The following is a 19,997-nucleotide window of genomic DNA, read 5'->3' as shown; positions in this document are numbered from 1 at the left end:
TATGGGAAAGCTGAGAGACAAAAAGGGCACGGGCTCAAGGGGGAGCAAGACTACTACCTATGCCTATTAAGTAGGTTTAGTGAAATTACAAAACTTCACCTCAATCCTCATTTTTCTGTGGTGATTTGTTTTTTTTTTATTTTTGCTATATCCTTTGTACAGTCATTTCATTATTAATAGCTCAAAGCATGACAAAACTTTATGAAAAAAGAATGTTATTGTTTAACAAATGCAGAATACATATGGGCAAGGAAAAAGAAGTTTTGATTTATGTTCTTAGAACATTAGTGAACAAATGTAAATTATGCTCTAGTTTGAGCTTTTTGGTTATTTTGAGAAACAGTGGCAGAAGGGAAGAATATTAACAGAAATTTATTAATCATGCATGAATGTAAAAGGATGTTGTAGAGATTGACACAGGCTGTGTGGGATGATGTATCCTTGGGATTGTTGTCTCTTCTTATTTGAATTGAAGGGAATACCATGAAAGCATTGTTTGACAAGTGTAAAGAATTGTGAAATAATCAGTTTGGCGTTTGACAAGAACATCTGAGAATTGTAAAATCACCAAGGTTGGAAAAGACCTACAAGATCATCCAGTCCAACTGCCTGTCTATCACCAATAGTTCTCTCTAAACCATGTCCCTCAACACAGTGTCCAAACGTTCCTTGGACACTTCCAGGGAATGCTGGGGTCAGAAAGCATTGAGGATTGTAGAGTGATACGTGCTGTTGGCTTTGTAGTGTAGATTCAAGCTGAGTAAGGGAAACAAGGAAATTAGTAGAAATGGGTTGAGTGCTGTGTTTATAAGGATTCAGACTTGGACAGTTCTGACCATCATTCAGTGTGTTACTCCAGAGCAGAAATGTTCCCAGACTCTAATGTTTAAGACTCTTCTTTTTTTTTTTTCTTTTTTTTTTCCTCAGTAGAGGTGTTAAGAAAAGAGATTAAATAGTTATTGCTTAGTTATGACATCAGTTGGGGGGAAAAAAGACAAATTCTGCTTTTCAGTCCTAGTTTTAGAGGTTACTTGTTATCCTGACACATCAGTGAGCTTAAAAGTCAAAATGAACTTCCCTGGTTTTGTTGTGTTGGTGGGATTTTTTGTGTTGTTTTTTTTTTTTTTTTCTTTCACTCCTTGGCATCAGAATATTCAGTGTATAATGAGTATCTTCATAGTTTTTCAAATATTTCTGGCTTTCTTCTCCTGTTAAAGGTAATAGCTCCTGTTCAAGTTAAAAGTAGTACAAATGGGCAGGGTTGGAATACTCTCACAATTACAGGACAGAAGGATGTGAATACAGCAGTTACTCCAGGGGAATGCATCTTAATAAGGGAAAAGAACTTTTACCTTCAGTCTGCAGTGTTTACAGTTTTTTACTTCTGAGATCTTGTTTAGATACCTTCAGGCAAAAAAGTAGAAAGTAGAGAGTATGGGCAACTTTATGAGATGTGTTGAGAGGTGGCTTTATGCACAGAGCAGAGGGCATGAAACCATCCTATTGGTTTGTACTACAGTTAGATGCATGTGTGTGAAAAGTATTGAGAAATGGTCTATGGTTCTCCAAATGGGAAATCTTTCAGACAGTAGAGTGTTTAACAGTTAGAGTAGATAAATAGTTCTGAATTACAGTTTCATATTGGAGACTTTCACCACACCACTATTGCAGTCTTCAGGCAGCTGGGGCATCTGTACATACATGATTTGCCTCCTGTCTCCTCACTCTTAACAGCTGCTATTAAAGAGTAACCTATTTTAAAGACATATATTTATCTTTCCAAGTTGAATCCTGAGTTGAATAATGACCATAAAATTGAATGTTGTATTTTTACAGGTAAATACAATACTATTCTTAAGTTATTTCCTGAAATGTAATTTTTTTTCTCCCCAATCTCTATTTTCAACTATTTAGAGTTGGAGATGTTAGATGGTTTATTTGGTGAGATGAATAGCTTTGAGGATTCATTCAACTTGCCTGCTGAATCCAGTGGAACTCTTCTGCTGTTGCCACATGCTCTGGATGCGATAGAGAAATGTGAAATAAAAATAGATGAAGCACAAGGAAAGGGTGACGTTCTTTCTGAACAACATATGAGAAGAAAGACTGCCATTTCACAGGAAGTGAAAGCTGCTAACTGGACTGAAAAAAGCTGCTGTGTTGAAGTGAAGGATTCTGTATTCCAGAACACCGATGAAGATATAGTAGATAGTAAAGACAGCTTCTTAATAGGGCATGAAAAAGAATTGGAGTATCTTAGGATTGCAGGAAACTTGCAAGATAATACAACACAGAAATCATCTGTGAATGAGAAGCTCATGAAAGATGTGCTGTCTTCATCAAACCAGTGGTCTCAGCTGAACTTGTCTGATCTTGATGTAACTCATCTGGAAACATCTATGTGTAGCTCTCCACAGTCTGACTTATGTAGAGAGAAAGGTTTAGAAGAGAAGTCAGTACTAATGACCAAGGATGATGTAGAAACATCTTTACTGAATACTGGAGGCTTGAAAGATGCTCAGGAGCTCTCAAGTGAAAGTTTATCAGAAAATTGTAGTGATATGAAAATAACTAAAAACAACCCAATGACAGAAATAACTCCAGTAAAACCTTTGTGTGTGAGTCCAAAGTTGGTAAAAGGATGTGCACATGAGGAGGTTTCTAAAATGAGCTTTTTAAACTGTAGTTCTTTTTTAATTGAAAGTACAAATGTCATGGAGTATTCTGTAGTCTACAACAGCACCTTTTCCACGCATTTAAAAGCAACTTCAAAATCTGTGGTAACTGATGTTCTTTCTCACTCTCTTATACGTAGCGCTGCATCTCCAGATAATTGCAGTGACCTACGTTTAACAAATAGTGAAAATAATCTTAGAAAATCTAGCTTTAAAAGCCTAAATATGTTATCCAGATTGAGGAAGAAATCCAAGAGATTTATTTATACAATAAATAATACTCTAGTGTATCAGGAAGAAAATGTGCAGAAAGAAGTAACCTCTGAATCACCTGCTAATCCTGTGTTAACACGTTTGGAATCTGATTTACATGAATTTAAAGGTTGTCAGGTGGCCACAGATGGTAATCAAGGTATGTTATTAAGCTTTTGCATATTTTTGGAGGATACTTCATTTAGTAAATACCTTTTCTGTAAATACTTTACTTAAAATTGTGTAAAAACTTGTATTTGTGATAAAGTAGATCTGCAACTGTTTTAGTAACCAGGGCATGAATTGATCTGTCTTAGTGACAGAAGAGCATAAGTGTTTTCAAATAGTCTGGTGCTAATTTACTGTTTTCACCTCAGGTTATCTTCTGCAATAGAAACTTCCACAGTGAGCCACTGTTCTAATGAAGCACATCAATTATGTTTGTCAATGCTGTTCAGACATCCAAAGCGTCAAGGGCTGTCCTGTCTCTTAGATGTTATAAAAGAATGTTAAAATTTTTTTTTTCTATAAGTAGGGGATTTAAGATTGTTTATCTGTTTCTTCTGGAAGCACAAAATATTTAACATACATGCATATTTAATGAAAGCAAGGGCATACATCTTTAGAAATTGTTACTCTTGGTAGAAAAATTTCTTAAAATTAGGAACAGAACCACCATTTTCTAAAGTTTGAAACAAATCCTTGCGTTGAGACACAAGGAATGGAAGCCCTTCTCTTCAAATTTCATTACAACTAATTATTTATTTCATGATGGCATTAACTATGTATGGCCTTCTTGCTTCTGGCTACCAGAACAAAATTAGGCGAGACAGATCACAAATCCTTTCAAGGCATTCACATTTGAAGAGGAAAGTGTTATTTATGGTACCAGTGTTATGAATATATAGAAATGATCATATAGGCCATATTGTATGACAGTTTGAATTTGCATTTGTTTGAATAAATGAGAGGTAGTTTAATGTCTTTTCTCTTTCATGTAGACTGCTTGCTTTCGACTGAGAGACAATCAAATATCAAAGAAAATAATTTCAACACTCCTGCTGTGGAGGTAGATGCAATGGATAACTCATCTGATAATTCTGTCAACAATCAGCTGAAACAACAAGAGCTGAGTGGCTCAGGGAAAAATGCAAGAGAGTATCAACCTGCTACCTCATTTAAATGCTTAGAAGCACCTCATACTCAGAGTGAAGACACAACAGATTGTTTAAATAGTGGAAGAATTTCAAATATAAAACATAAGGTACTAACTTCAGCATACCTAATGGCAAGAAGGTGTTCCAGATTGTTTCCTGAAGACTGTTGCTTAAGGAAAGTCAAGAATGATACATTTATCAGTCCTAATATGAACAGTAAAGCTGCTGTACCTCAGAGCCCTATAGGACAGCCTCCACAGTCCTTTCCTAGTTGTAGTGATTGCTTGATTGATACGCACCATGGCACTGCGTTTGTGACAAACAGCAAGTTCAGTAATACTTTGAGTCGGATCAAGTTTGGCATGAACAGAGTTGGTAGTAACTCCTGCAATAAAATATTAGCTGATAAAAGACGTGCTACAGATGAGCTGTCAGGTGAATATAGGGAAATACTTGCACCTTTGGAAAGAAACTGCTTAGAAAATAATAGTACTGGCTTAAAACAGTGGGGGAAGGAAGATGTAGCCGAAAATCAAGAAACACTCTCTATTAAGAACAGTGAAAACTCTGAAGCAGCTACTTGGAATAATATATCTGTAGAGGTTGCTGAAGAATTCTTGGATTGTATAGATAATTCTTTGAATGAAGTAATTTCTGAAGAAGATAGACAATTAGCACGTGTGTGTTTCAACACAAAGCCAATTGAAAACCTAGAACATAAAGGGAAATCATCAGGAGATCTTCACACGTGCAGTCCAAATCTGAGCTTTGGTGGCTTCCAGACTGCTTCCAATAAGCAGATTAAATTCTCTGAAAGCAGCATAGCAAAAGGCAAAATGCTGTTCAAAGATATTGAAAATGAATGCTTTGAAGCCTCTTCCATGGAAAGAGTCAGAAATTTTTCAAATGAAGTTCAAAAGCAGAATATATTTTCCTCAGATTTGAAAAGCAAAACAGGCAGTACTTCATCTGGTTTGCAGACAAGGTGTACACAGTATATTCCACATAAGGTTGATTTATGTAAAAACTTGCTTAGAAATCAACTATCCATGCAAGAACCAACTCAGTCTTTGACAGCGAGCCAAGAAGCTGAAATTGCTGAACTTTCTAATATCTTGGAAGAAACAGGTAGCCAGTTTGAGTTCACACAATTTCGAAAGCAAAGTAACACGATACAAAATCATGTTCAGCAATTTGGAGCAACAAATGTGGAAAATGCTTCTGAAGCAGGGGAAGATATTAATTTCTATAGCACTCTTAAATCTGAAAATCATGTAATAAGTGACGAGTACTGCAGTAAGTTGAAAAATGAAAATGAATGTAAAATGGTAGAATATGAAAAAGAAAACACAGTGGTTTTCCATAAAAATAAAAAAAAAGTTACTTCTACTAACTTGGACAGAAATAAAAGTGCAATGTCCAGCCATGAGAGCTGTCCGGTACCTTTACAGGCCAGCTTTTCTAATTTTGTAGGATTTATTTCAGCTGGAGGTAAAAAAATAAATGTTTCTAAGGCAGCTTTGACCAGGTCTGCAGAGCTTTTCAAGGACTTGGATGATAATAGCTTTTTGTTTAAATCTTCTGAAACTAGTACTGGATGCTGCAATTCAGATGGGCATGTGTCTTCTAACTGGAATTTTGTCGGATGCCAGACAAAAGAAAGTGAAGGAGGTATACTTTGTGTTCCAAACATAAGAAGCATAGGTCCCATTTCCCACCATTCAGAGAAACTAATATCTTCCGCATATTCTACCCCATGTAAGGAAAATACAGAAAACTGGACAGAAATATTAAGTGATAATGAAAATGTTGATTTCAATTGCACTAATGGTAGATGTTCTGCCTCTGGAATGAGAAGCAGTCCATTATCCTTTAAAAAACCTCACCAGAACTGTAAAAATTCTAATCAGTTTCTGAATCAAGGGGGCAGCCAAGTTGAAGGTTGTTTGCAAGAAGACGCTTCGTATCTGATGTGTCTAGGTGATAATATTAACAGTGCAGAAGAACATGGTTTAAGTGTTTCAGATGAAATGGAAAACCTGTCCCCTAATCAGAAAGAAGACAGAAAGCAGGAAGATGAACACTTGCTGCTAAACTGTCAAGCTGCAGATTCTGATGCTGTATCCATTTCTGACTCGTCTTTGTGTAGTTCTCTATGTGATCTCAATGTACAATGTGGGGAAAGAGATACAGATGTTTCAGAGAACTCTAGAAAACAAAAGACAAATAGTGTCAGTGTGAAAGGAGAAGACTCCAGACATAAGAACCTGTTTGTGAGTGAAAGTGGGATTAAAATAGGCTCTTACCAACATCATCAAGTACCTTCCGAGCAAGAGATGGATGTTGAAAAAAACAAAGTTAAAGGAACTTATCTGACTGGTTTCCATACTGCTAGTGGCAAGAAAATAGCCATCGCTGATGGATTTTTGGATAAAGCTGAACAGTTTTTTTCAGAAAATAATGTTGATTTAGGAAAAGATGATAATGATTATTTTGAGGACCGCTTAAGGAAACGTAATAAAAGCTATGTTAAAGACTGTGGCATATGTATGGATGGTGTTGCTCAACATGATGCAGATGTACTTAATTTTAAAGATAAGCTTATCCCTGAAGAACTTGGGGACCGACTAAAGCAGGCAGTAGAGGGGAGTCCCATTAAAGAAGCTGTTAATCACGACAGCATTAAAGTGGGTGCATTTATTAACGTGGATGAAGAATGTGAAAGAAATTTGGCAGCTCCGTGTGCAAATAAGGAATCTTATGTCAGACCTGGAAAGTCAGAATTAAAATCTCTTCCTGGACATGGGAGCAATTCTTTAAGTAGAACTCTTTTGTTTGAAGATAGAAAATTGTTTGCAGAGAGAGATGTGGAACACTCAGCAGAAAAGAGGGACAATTCAGAAAGCAAACCTGACTTTCCTCTGAAGTGTGCTACATCTGTGCATTTAACAAAGGTGTCAAGTGACCTTGCAGATAATTCTGTGCCTGGTGGTATTATTAAGGCTGTATCTGCTGAGGATAGTTGCAAATCTAGTCAGACCCTCCTCTTACCTCATGGTAGTGTTCCAAAAAGTTCCTCACCTTATCTGCACTGTGGCAGTCAAGAGAATGGCTTAAAACATTTAAATGAACCTTGTTCTAATACAGACTGCTTCACAAATACTGCAGATAATGCTCACCAAGAACAGCCTGAAGTCGATCTTCCTGAAGATGGGACTAATCGAATCTGGTTACAAGAAACATCACTTAATGCTGAAAGTCAGAAGAGTGATCTGAAACAAGTGTTCAGTACAGCAAAAGGTAAAGCAGTCTCTGTTTCAGAAAGTGCATTAGCAAGCATCAGACAAATGTTTCAAACAGACTATGATGAATATGTAAAATCTGAAATTGAGACTAAATCAAGAACTAATCAAACAGAAATTGCTGGAAATTCATCTTTCAGCATTTATGCTGGGGGTCCTGGTTTTGCTACATTAGACACTACAAAAAGTGAGATGAATTTGGCTGCATCTCATTTTATTAATGGAAATGGGAATCTTATTGAAAACAATCACCAAGGTGCAAACATGTTTGCAGATGCAGATTCTGTTCAAGATTCTCAGATGCAATGCTTTGAGCAGAAGAGTAAGCTTTTAGGACTTTTGCCTGTGCCTAATAAGCAGTCAGGGCCTTCAGGCAACCTTGGATTTTTCAGTACAGCAAGTGGGAAGCCTGTGCAACTGTCAGAAGAGTCGCTAAAGAAAGCTAGGCAGCTCTTTTCTGAAATGGAAGGTAGCCGTTCACCAGAGCTGCAAGATGCACATTTGCTTGAAGATGTTGAAAAATCCAGAAACCATGATGAAATATTACCTAGAGAAATGCAGCTGGCACTGCCAAGAGGGAAGGAGAATGCCAGCACTGATAAGATTTCAAGTCCTGCTTTGGGGTTCAGCACTGCTAGTGGAAAGCAAGTGACCATCTCTGAAAGTGCCTATCGGAAAGCAAAGGCAATTTTAAAGGAAGCAGATGACCTCTTAAGCAATGAGCTTGGTGTTACAGATGAACTTCGTGAAATTAAAGAGAGTGGTCAACATGTAGAATATTTAACTGGTAAAGTAATTTCAGAATCCAAAACTGAAAAAAGCTGCAGTGAGGAGCTTGACTTGAAAAGCATTCGCCCTGAAGAAGTGAAGTCCTTTCCAAGCACTCACCATGTCAAAATTACTGAGTGTGTATCACATAGTAAGAGAAACAGCCAGTCAGCGCCCTTTAAAAATAGCTTTGAGCAAGAAGAGACCAGACTTTTTAGAAAAGGAGAGCTGAATCTGGGGGTGAAAACAGAAGCTGAATCAGATTTATGCAGTGCTACATCTAAAGCAGAAATAAACATTTTCCAAACTCCAAAAGGCTACTTGAAAACAGAGGCTGTAGAAAGTACAAAAGCTTTTATGGAAGATGATCTTTCAGATTCTAGAGTCCAGGTTAAGTCTGCACAGTCCTTCGTTGGCAAAATGTCAGATAACCTTCAAAATAAGCCCTTTGGGAAGAGATACTTGGAAGAAAAAGACTCACTTGGTAGGTCTTTGTCTTATGTCTGTTTGATTCAATAATAATAGAGTGTTGTGATTTTGCATTTAGCATTGATTTTCTTAATTGGAAGTAGGTCACCATAGACTCATATAGGTGCACAAGCTCAGGTGCAAGTGTTGAGAAGACTAATGCAAGAAAGTGTGGGCAGGCATAAAAAGGTACATGAGAGTATGTCAGGCCAACCCCAGTCAGCCCACGCCACAGCTGAACTGTAATCTAGAGGGAACAGACCTACTGATTAGAGAATAGTCTGACACAGGCTGCCTTATACGTAGTCTTGAAACCATTCATGGTAGCACCATACAAGCTTCTTCCTGTGCAGAACAAAACTTTGCAAAGCGTGCTGAACTAGCTCTGTATTGGAAAAGGATGTTAAAATCATCCAAAAACTTGCTAATTCTGTTTTCTATAACTTCTTCAGTGTTGTATTTAGCAATTTAGTTAAGTTGTACAGTATTGGCAAAAAACTGAATTTAATAGAAACATCCCTGTTTTTATCCTAGGAGAACCTCCAATTAAAAGACAGCTACTGCTTGAATTTGAGAAGATGAAGATTCCCCCCAAATCTTTGAAACCTTTGAAAAGCACTCCTGATGGTAATCCTGGTGTTCTTATGTTCTAAGCAGTAATCTCACTTTACCTTTAAAATTCTTTAGTTTCCAGTTAACTAACAGAAAGTGATTGCTTGAGTGATTCTTTTATCACTGCAGTCATGAAAATTCAGGGAAACTGCTATGGTGATGTCCCTGCTGACTTGAAGTCATGAATTAACAGCATGCCATGTGGTATATAAATGCATTAAGCTGCACTGCTTTTGCAAGAAACCTGTTTAATTTCCGTCATGGTAGGAATTCATCCAGTTTCTCATAGAAGTAAAGCTCACTATTACCGGCTTCAGTAGGAGGAATGTGTTTTACTCATCTGTGAATTTTCAATCAAAATTTCTATCTACAGGTAAATAAGAAGGTACTGATGATTTTATCTTACAATAGTTAGTGCAGAATATGCTTGCTGATAGCTGTGTTACAGATGCTCTTTCATACCAGATAATCTGGAGACTCTGGAAAATGAAAATTAAGGCTTTAAAGTTTGAGGTGATGCTCTTTGGGAGCTCGTTATGATTGTTGTGCTAGGGTATTGTGACTGGATGCTGCTTTTGCTTATGGGATAAGCTGTGTTTTTCAGGGAGTTTGTTCTTCTGAAGCATTGCATGCTGTCACCTAGAATTCAGTAGCAGTGTGCACGTAGTAAATCAGAAAAGCTTGTGCAGCTAGGAATTATTGCCAAGCAGCCTGAGATGAGAGGTCTCTATTTACAGCTGCTGATTTTGAAGCCTTGAAAATGATACAGCATGTAAAATAATCCACTTTGGGTGGGTTGGTTTGATGTTACAGAAGATCTCCGTTTCACACACAGAGTACTGTAGTATTGCTGGGTAGTTCTGTGAAAATTTCTCCCATCTCATTGTTGTCCCTTTCATTTTTAATTGCCAGCTGTCCTCTAACCTAGGTAGTGACCTGCATTATTCAGTGTAACAATTTAAAAGCATAATCTTCCTATTTCTTTTTCTAAGTGAATGACACATCCTTTGAAGCTGCAAAGCAGTGGTGCTGTATGTCTACTAATGTTACTTTTGTCAGATATTTGGTCCTGTTTTGGTCTGCCTTTATTGTCCCTTTAAGGAGGTACATTCTACGCCTTGTTACTCAAAATGGAATTACATATGAACTTCTTTTGCAAGTGAGAATTACTACTTTAAGTAAAGTACTTCAAAATGTTATCTAAAGTTTTAAGGAGAAAGTTGAAATGAGAGTCGTACTTAAATGGTGAATGTTTTCTTTCACTGCATCAGATACCGGCGAAAAAAAAAGAAACAGCATAATATTTTCAGTAGTTCACAGGACCACCGCTGTTCTTAAACACCTTATTCCAACTCACAGACAGTTTCTTAGGTACCTGATGAGTATACAGTTACCCACGAAGCTGGCTTCCTTTTGGCAGTATAAAAACACCAAGCATTTATAGATACCATAGTAAGTGCAGTGACTCACCCACGTCAGTGTGCAGAAATGATTTTGTAACTAGGTATTTGAGTCCTAAGAAGTGTCTCTTTTGAACAAATGGATTGGTTACTGCATGCTGCTAAATTTGTTCTAAGCAAGAAATTAATAAGTTTTTAATGGAATTTGTAAGTTATTGCCAGATAATAATTTTATACCCTTCATACATAAATATTACCCTACCCTGCAGCAGAATCTTAACAGTGTTACTCTGGTGGAACAAATGAAAGCAGTTCTAATTTCCAGAACAGTCTTGCCTGTGGCTTCAGGAACATGTGGCATCTTGTAGCTGTGACTTGTCATCTGAAAATTCCTCTTAGAAACCCAAGGGCATCCAACAAACGGGTTTGAATTCCAGGCTGACTGATTTAGATCTGTGATTTAGATCTGTTAGATAGGGAGATAAGCACATCCTTAGAAAGTCTGGAAGAGAAGTTCTGTGCAAACGTGCCCTTTTCTATTGCAAATGTAGTTGTTTGGTTTTTTGTTGTTGTTGATGTTTTTTAAAGTTGCTAAATGAGTTCGAAATTGAATGGGAAGCCTGCCTGGAATCAAATACATGTTAAACGTTTCCATTTCAGGAGGCTAAAATATCTTGCACGCTTACAAATGAGGGCTTTTGGGAGTTCTGCACTATGGTGATTTATCTTTTAGATCTGAGTGCAACCAGTATGAAGAACAACCGAGGCTTAATTAGAGAGGGCTTCAGCTAATAATTGGTTTTCAATCTGTGTTTTCACTGCCAAGAACCTGAAATAAAACTTAACTTGTGTGTGACCCCTGATGTGTTGGAATTAATTCTGCATTTACAGTTTCTTCAAATGACCACCTGTCCACTCATACTCAGTGCCTGACAAACTGACAAGGGAAGATACTTTTTAAATTTTTTTGTCAAAAAACATGGCATGTGGTTGAATGTCATCTTTCCCAAGATATCCCACAGTCAGTTGTTCTCAAGAGAGAAGGATCTTTAAGAAAAATATAAAATGAAAATCAGTGGGGCTAACCTCATAATTTATCAGGTATACTGGACAACATATGATTGCTAACTTTTGTGCCTTGGAAGTGAATTTTGCATTGATGATAGAATGTACAAGGACCTGTCACTAGACTAGTGACAATTCTGTTATTTTCCTTGCTTTTACCCACAGTCAAATTTCTTGAGAGCCCATAGAAGTCTTCCAATGCTTGATTTCTTGTGCCTTCACTTCCATTTTTTTTTTAAGCGTCTCTTTTAAAGGTCTTCCACCAGTCTGTAACAACCTGTATTATCCTTTGCTTTGTCAGGGTAATTATATTGCTTATATCAAACAAATATTAGCAAAACAGCTCGCATCCTGAAGGAAGCTAGTCACTGAGATGGTAAATAGAAATATTATTTCTAGTGGCAGTCAGATTATGAGACAGATCTGTACCTCGTTTTTTGTCAGATTCAGTAATACTGAAGACAACTGCTTTTTCTTTCTTTGTGGGGTTTATATTACTAAATGTAACAAATCTGTTTAAATCCAAGCTGGCAATGTCTGTGTTTGTAACATGAATATAGAAGAAATGTGCTGTAAATATCCATCCATGCAATGTACCACTTCTAACTTTTTTTTTCTAATTACCTTACAGGCATTTTCAAAGACAGAAGAAAATTTATGTACCATGTTCCTTTAAAACCAGTAACTTGTCAACCTTTTGGGTGAGAAACTTATAATGTATTGTAGAGTTTTTCTAATGTAATTTCTTGCAAGTTCTTGTAACTTTAAAAAAAAAACCATACAATAGCAATTTGAAACCCAGTTTTGTTAAAGATTAATAATTTTATTTCAAAATAAACGTGTGAAATGACCATGCAACACATGTTGGTGCAGTAGACTGATGAGATGAGGAGCAAAGTTTACACTTTTATTTTTTTATTAGAAACAAATCAAGCATTCTATTTTTCAAAAAATTAAAAGACTAAAACCTTGTCTTTTTATCAATCTGGTGTTGACAGTTACATTACTAAATTAAGACTGTTGAAATTGACAGGCATCTTTGTCAACATGCTGAAGCCTATATCATGTTTTCATCTGCAGGACTACTAAGGAACGCCAAGAAGTCAGGAACCCTACGCTTACTCTCCCTGATCAAGACTCGAAAGGATTTAAATCTATACCTGCTGTTTTTCAGCACTGTGCCCTACGGCAGTCTTCAAGTGGTGCTTCAGGACTTTTTACTCCACGTAAGGCCATGGCCAAGGAGAGTGAGGAAACAAGAAGTTTGTGCAAGCCAGGCAAAGCTGTTAAAACTTTTGTTCCACCCTTCAAAACCAAGCTGACGCTTTCTACAGCTGAACAAGGCAGCAGCAAGAGATGTCACTCACCAGTCGCAAACAGTGTGATGGAGCAGAGGGAATTAAATCAAATCCCAGTTGAACAAAATAGTGCTGAAGCTCAGGATCACCAGTCCTGCATCCTGCATGCTGTGGTGACTGACACAGAAAATGACAATTTAGGTATTTTCAGATTTCCATCACTTACCTGTTGTGAATGCTAATTATCAGAATGCTAACCAGAGTTTATGCAGAATGCGGAAAAATTGTTTTCGCACACTGTGTTTCAGTAACAAGTTTTAAAATAGTTTATATTTCATCTGATATTTGATTTGATATACTTAAGATATTCTAAGGAGTCTGAAGACTAACCTTGCTATACTTCGCTCACTTTTATAGAAGCTTTATTCATGCTGCTTTCTAGTGAAAGTGTAGGCCCAGCCATGCAAGTGGTTGATTCAGTCTTTTCAGAGGAAACAGTTCATATCTTTAGCTGTCTGACTTTCTCTTGCTTCTCTGAATCTACTTGTATGACTGCATCTCTTAATTTGGTACATACTGTAAGAGGGTTTTGATGAATTTCTTTTCTTTGCAGTTACAAGCAACATGATGGCAAATCTCCACTGTGCTAGAGATCTACAGGAAATGAGAATTAAAAAGAAATATAGGCAAAATGTTAGCCCACAGCCAGGCAGCCTTTACATCATTAAAACATCTGCAAGAAACAGAATCTCTTTGAAGACTGCAGTAGAAGAAGAAACACCCAGTTTTCATTCTACACAGAAGGTATATGTGTTAATGATGCCGTTTCGCTATGTCTTTGAAGGAGTGAGTTCCTTAAAACTAGAAAACAAAAAAACTGCGTATCTTCAGTTTTGAGATAAGTATTTGCAGTAACTCTTAAAACAGTTGCTACAGTTTTAAAATATTTCTGCATATCCACAGCTAAGAGGTATTGCAGATAATATGGATCATAAGCATCTCTGTAGTGTTAGAATCAAATGAGAGAAAGATCAAACAAGGAAAAAAATGAACCAGTGGTAGTTACTAGCAACTTCTAATCCCTAGGAAGAGCTGTCTTTAGATAACACATGGTTAAAATTCAAGCTCAGATAAGTCAATATCAAAAACCTTTTGGTACAGTGTTTTTTTAAAGTACAGTGTGATTTTCTGCTAAATAATTTGCATGAGTTCCTCCATTCTTCTTGGATTGCGTATAAAATGGTCATACAAAAGGTCTCCCAAGATCAGGGAGGTATTTCAGGGGAGTTTAAATAGCATTACATATAAAAGATCTTAGTAGAATTCAACTGTATTGTCATTATTTTGTACTTTTCATCTTTTTTTTCAGCTTTACGCATACGGTGTTTCAAAACATTGCATACAAGTTAACAGCACAAATGCAGAATCATTTCAGTTTCTCATCGAAGAATTTTTCAGTAAGGAGTATTTGTTAGCAGGAAATGGGATACAGCTTGCTGATGGAGGATGGCTGATACCTACAGATGAGGGAAAGGCTGGAAAAAAGGAATTTTACAGGTATTATTACTTATAAACTTGAGGCAAATATGGGATTCATTAGTTGTGATACTCATATCCCCTAGAAGAAGTCAAACACTCACTACATTTTGATTGCATTTTCAGTACAACTCTTACTGGTTTAAATGAAGGTATTGAAGGTTTGTAAATTTGCTGTGTAGACTAATGTAGCCTCTTCAATTAGACTAATTAATCGGGGACTTGACTGACTGAATCTTGAATACCTTCAGTGACGGCCTCTCTGAATCTCCCATGCCAGCTGATGCTCATGGTTTAGAAAAAGCCTTTTATCTGCAATTGGAATTTTGCATCTTCCAACTTGTCTGTTGCCTCTCATCCTGTTGTCATGTGCTTCTGAGAAGAGTCCATGCCTGCCTTCTGTGAATTCTCTGATCACGCAGTTACAGGCAGCAACAAAGTCTTTAACTTCTCTCTTAAATCCAAACCCAGCTTTCCTAGCCTTTCCTTGTGTGTCCTGTGCTCAGCCTCTGAGAGTACAAGGGGTTCCAATCTTGGTGGGTTTGCTCTTCTAGTACACCAGCATCTTTGTCCAGGTGAACCCAAAACTGGGTGCAGTACTTCATTCAGGTGTAGTCCATCAAGTGCCAAAGAGAGGCAAAGGATCACTCCCTTTCGGGCTTCACTCTTAATAGCCCAGAACATGGCCATATTTCTTTACTGCAAGGACACCTGCTGCCTCCCAGTCATCATGTGGTTCACTGGGACCCTGGATCTTTTTCTGCAAAGCTGTCTCTTAGAGTCAGCATTGGTCTGTTAGTGTTGTGTGGGGTTATTCCACTGCAGATGCAAGACTTTGCTCTTGTTGAATTTCATGAAATCTCCATGAGCATGTTTCTCCAGCTCATCCTAGTCCCTTTAAATAGCAAATCCCTGCATTGCCCTCCAACTTATCAATCACTTCCTCCAAATGCAGTCATCTGCAAACTTGCTGCTATCATCTGGATTATTAGTGAAGGCACTGAAAAACTTTGGTCTCTTTACTAATATCAGCTCTGCAATTTCTAGAGTTTTAGTCCTTAAAGCATATTGTGGTTATTCCAAATGCCATAAGGCAAAGCTGGTCTACCTACAGATCCATTCTGCATCCTGTGGCATCGCCATGGTCTTGCTGTTCCGTTGGCAGCTGTGAAGCATGTAGCCATACACGGTGAAATAGTCACTTGCAGCAGAGTATGCAGAACTTGACCTAACTTGTGGCTTGCGGTTCCTCCTTCTTTGGCAAGTGTTCTGATACCAGCAATCCCAAATTCAGTCCCAAATTCAGCATTTTCTCCCTAGTAGTGGCATGAGTGTTGAATGTTTGGTGGGCATACCTTGCTAGGTATATGCCGAAGCATTTATACTGGGTGGATAAAAGAGCGGCTGGGATGGTTGTCTGTGTACAGTTAGCGCAGGATTGCTCACCTACACAGGAATGTTCTGGAGTTGCATGCATTTTAGAAAGCACTCTGGTTGTTCTTTTCTCATGTGAAAATTGCTATTTTTAGGCCAACAAGTAACACCACTGAAAATTAATAGGAGATGCAAGATTTTTGTCATGAAGCAGTAGAACTCTGGGAGCAATGCACCCAGCTCTGGATTACTGTTCTTGCAATCAGTGCTTGGTCATGTTGGAGGTAATCTTGATTATTTTTACACTGCTTTCTTGTGAATGGGAAAGACATTAAAGCATTTGCACAAAACAGGTTATTATTAGATACATTAAAACCTTAAGTAGTCCAACTTCTTGTTCCAGAGGAAGCTTGTCTTTATCCTTTCCACAGGTACTCCTGGTTCTGTGCTCAGGTCATCTAATCCATCTAATGGAAGGCTTTCCCCACATTCCTTTTTCAGAAATAGAAAAGAGAAACCACCAGTGTACCACTTACAGCAGAACAGCTAAGGCCTTTTTTATGTCAGAGCCTCTCTGGGTATCAGTGTGGATCTGACCCTGCAGCAAACAATTAGTAGAGGCTGTTCCACAAGCACTGCCTTCAGTTCCTGTATCTTTTCTGGGTTTGCTGTATGTTAAAACATATAGTAGAGAATAAATATTCAGTGATTGCTCAGTAGAATCAGTCTCTTTATTCTTTTAAATATATTAACTGGATCTCCATCAACTTCCACATGCCTTTATTTAGTCATAAGTATTTAGAATCTTAACCTTGGGCTGAATTCTGTCTTCAATTCCCGAATTGCATCATTCTTTATAGAAGATCAGGGTATCTCCTAAAGCTTAAGACTGCCCATCTCTTCCACCTTGATAATTAATTTTATAGTCATACCTACTCCTTAACTTCCTGTATATTCACCTACTAAATTGCTTCTTTTCCTCATCCAACCACAACACCATTCCTTAAAATCTTGAGCCTTTCTGGCAGGTTGGAAGTCACTTTTTAGTTGGACTGTGCTGATCAGTTTAATGGCTTATTTGAATGGCTTGTCTAATTCCTTCTCCTTCAGTGAAATGAACTTCCTAGTGACTGGCACAGTTGGAAAAGACAGTTTTCCAAGCCAACTAGCACAGTTCATGGTGGTACAGCTTGAAATCAATGCCATATAAAGCTCTGCTTAAGCCATTGCATGGAGAGAAGGAAATACTTCAGTAGCAGTGAAATGTGTTGTTGGGGATCCAGTGAAACAAGCAAGGGACATTCCAGGGCTGAAAGAGAGTAGAGCACACCTCTGTCCTTCTGTGCTATGAGCATAAATACAGGAATGAGAGAAGGCCTGCCCCTGGAGCTATTGGTAGGCTCCAGGGTCTGTTTCAAGAATGCATGCGTGTATATGCATGCATGCTGCCAAAGCTTTTAAGGGCAAAACAGTATTTAGACAATAACCACACCAAACCATGGAATGTAACCTTCTTGTTTACTCTGTAATAAACATTCCTTTGTTAATGTTACCTGCATAAGCTGAATGCAGTGCTAGGGAAAAATAGGCAAAACTGGCAACGGACTTCAGATTACTTTGTTAACTCTTTATCTGCAGGGCTCTCTGCGATACGCCCGGTGTGGATCCCAAGCTAATAACAGAGGCCTGGGTTTACAATCATTATAGGTGGATTGTATGGAAGCTGGCAGCCATGGAAGTGTCTTTTCCACACAAATTTGCTAACAGATGTTTGACGCCAGAAACAGTGCTGTTGCAGTTGAAATATAGGTAAGTGTGTAGAAACATACCTGGAGTTGTAGTTTTGAGATTGTGTGCTTTTGTAGCTCATGATATTTTATAGTCTCTATGTCGCATTTAGTATTTATCACAATGTTGGAATTGTTGAAATAGTCTGTATTAGAAGTGATAGCGCATGTTCTCTGAGAATGTTTAGATAACTTCAGTTTTTCTTCACTGGCACTTAATCACTGGATTAAATAATAGTTTGCAACAGTTCATTTCATGGGAAAACGACGTGATGGATTTTGTTTCCTACGTTAGTGTCACAGATCCATTTTTTGTAGGTATGACTTGGAAATCGATAAAAGTAAGAGATCAGCAATCAAAAAAATAACAGAGAGAGATGATGCAGCAGGTAAAACACTTGTGCTGTGTATTTCTAAAATCCTATCACTAAACGCCGCTGTATCTCCTAGTAATAGTAATAACAGTACGGAATGTGAAAAAGCAGCAGCAATAATTGAAGTTACTGATGGCTGGTATGGGATTAGAGCTCTTCTGGATCCACCCCTCAAAGCTTTCTTACATAGAAGAAGGCTGGCTGTTGGTCAGAAGATCATAGTGCATGGAGCAGAACTTACTGGCTCTCCAAATGGATGTACGCCACTGGAAGCCCCAGATTCCCTTATGCTAAAGGTAAACCAAAATACTAAGTTCAGCTTGATTGGATATGCCTGAAAGATGCAATATGCTATTTATTTGAGCCATGCTGTAAACTGGATGGGCTTTTGTAAACATAAAAGCTTTTGTCTGGATTTTAATAACCCAGTTTGTAAGACACGAGGTAGTTAATGCATACTAGTCAGTAGAGTTGGAAGAGAAGTTAATAGTATCAAAAAATCAGTAGTATACATGTACTTTTTTTCTTTTAAGTTATATAAGATTCTGTTCAATTTTGTTGCACGTTTTGTCAGTTTCAGCTTCCTAGTATGGTTAAGCATTAGGTTGAGGAAAATACCCATCCATCATAAATAAAGCGTAAGGTGAGGGAGAATGTAGGGTGAAAACAGCTTGTGGGAGGATGGGCTTGGGTAGGGAAGACTTAACTTGTTTGAGGGTTATCAAAGTGCTCTCTGAAGTTGCAGCATAAAAATGCTTCTCCTCTTGTATAAGAGAATGGTGTATCTCAGAGGTGCTCATTTCCTAGATAATTAGAACTCATGAGACTTTTAGTACTTGTTTAAAATTAGCTTTTCAATGCAAAAAGAAGTCCTGAAATTAAAATCCAGTATGTTCCGATGTAAAAATGAGAGAGGTCAGTGTAAAAATAGCCATTAATTTAAATCTCATAAGCTGGAGTTCCTTTTGACCCATCCATGCCAGTTCATTCAGCACTTCATGTGTTCAGATTGCAGCCAACAGCACACGGTGCGCACGGTGGTACACAAAGCTGGGATTTCATCGGGACCCCAGGCCTTTTCCTTTGCCTCTGTCATCGCTTTACAGTGAGGGTGGTGCAGTGGGCTGCATTGATGTGGTTATCCAAAGAACTTACCCTATTCAGGTATGGTACAAGTATTTGATGAATCTGACAGGTTCTATTAGATTTGTTATCTAATGGCTGGTTGCTTTATCATTCCTCAAATGTGACATACTGTGGACAGACAAAAAATGTAAGAAATTGTATCATGTGCGGCTGGAGAAGAATTGACTGGCAGTGTGAATGTTTTTAATTTTTCACAAGTGGTGTATCCTGTTCACTCAGTGTCTTCTGGTTCAGCTCAAAGAGCCAGAAATTACTGAACTTTTTTTGTGTGATCTAAAAGGCAGAGTTTGTTTTAAAGGAGGAAAAAACATGAGGAGTTTTATCTCTGAGTAGAAATGTGAAATATGTTTGTTCCTCTTACTGACATATCTCTGCAGCGAAGTTAAATGTTGTATAATCATTAGTAAGATTCTTTTTTAAATGTAGCTGGCTACACTGAGTAAGATCTATTGTTTGAAATACTACTGACATTACAATGGGAATATTGTATAAAATAGAATGAAGATGTTTTAGATAGAATCTGACCGTATTTAGAGTTTGTGTGGATAGCAGTTGGTAACTACTTGCTTTTTATAAGTGCCCAACTGCAAAAAGAAACTGTATTTTTCATGCTAAGTAGTCCTCTTCATGCTACCAGGTTAGCTGAGATACAGCTTGCAGATTTTGTTATCTTTTCTCAGAGAATGATACACCTGATATATGCCTGTAGCATTTTCTATGTTGTTTGATTTCTGAAATGTTTTATCACTACTGATGGATATAGAATGAAGTCCACAAAGGATA

At 37.7% G+C, this 19,997-nt stretch overlaps 1 protein-coding gene across 3 annotated transcripts in view; it reads left to right on the top strand.

Annotated features, from left to right (window-relative positions):
* The window catches only part of BRCA2 (BRCA2 DNA repair associated), a 37,698-nt gene that overhangs the window by 9,137 nt on the left and 8,564 nt on the right, over nt 1–19,997 (top strand). For all 3 annotated transcript variants that reach the window (XM_048934600.1, XM_048934599.1, XM_048934598.1), the window contains exons 10-19: nt 1,915–3,087; nt 3,929–8,638; nt 9,157–9,249; nt 12,331–12,400; nt 12,780–13,198; nt 13,611–13,801; nt 14,367–14,554; nt 17,546–17,716; nt 18,013–18,364; nt 19,077–19,232. In XM_048934600.1, coding sequence (XP_048790557.1) covers nt 1,915–3,087; nt 3,929–8,638; nt 9,157–9,249; nt 12,331–12,400; nt 12,780–13,198; nt 13,611–13,801; nt 14,367–14,554; nt 17,546–17,716; nt 18,013–18,364; nt 19,077–19,232 — 7,523 coding nt within the window. The remainder of the gene's footprint in view (nt 1–1,914; nt 3,088–3,928; nt 8,639–9,156; nt 9,250–12,330; nt 12,401–12,779; nt 13,199–13,610; nt 13,802–14,366; nt 14,555–17,545; nt 17,717–18,012; nt 18,365–19,076; nt 19,233–19,997) is intronic.

This window comes from Lagopus muta, chromosome 1 (genome assembly GCF_023343835.1).
Source record: "Lagopus muta isolate bLagMut1 chromosome 1, bLagMut1 primary, whole genome shotgun sequence".
NCBI classification, from domain to species: domain Eukaryota; kingdom Metazoa; phylum Chordata; class Aves; order Galliformes; family Phasianidae; genus Lagopus; species Lagopus muta.
This window is presented reverse-complemented; position numbering and strand designations above follow the sequence as displayed.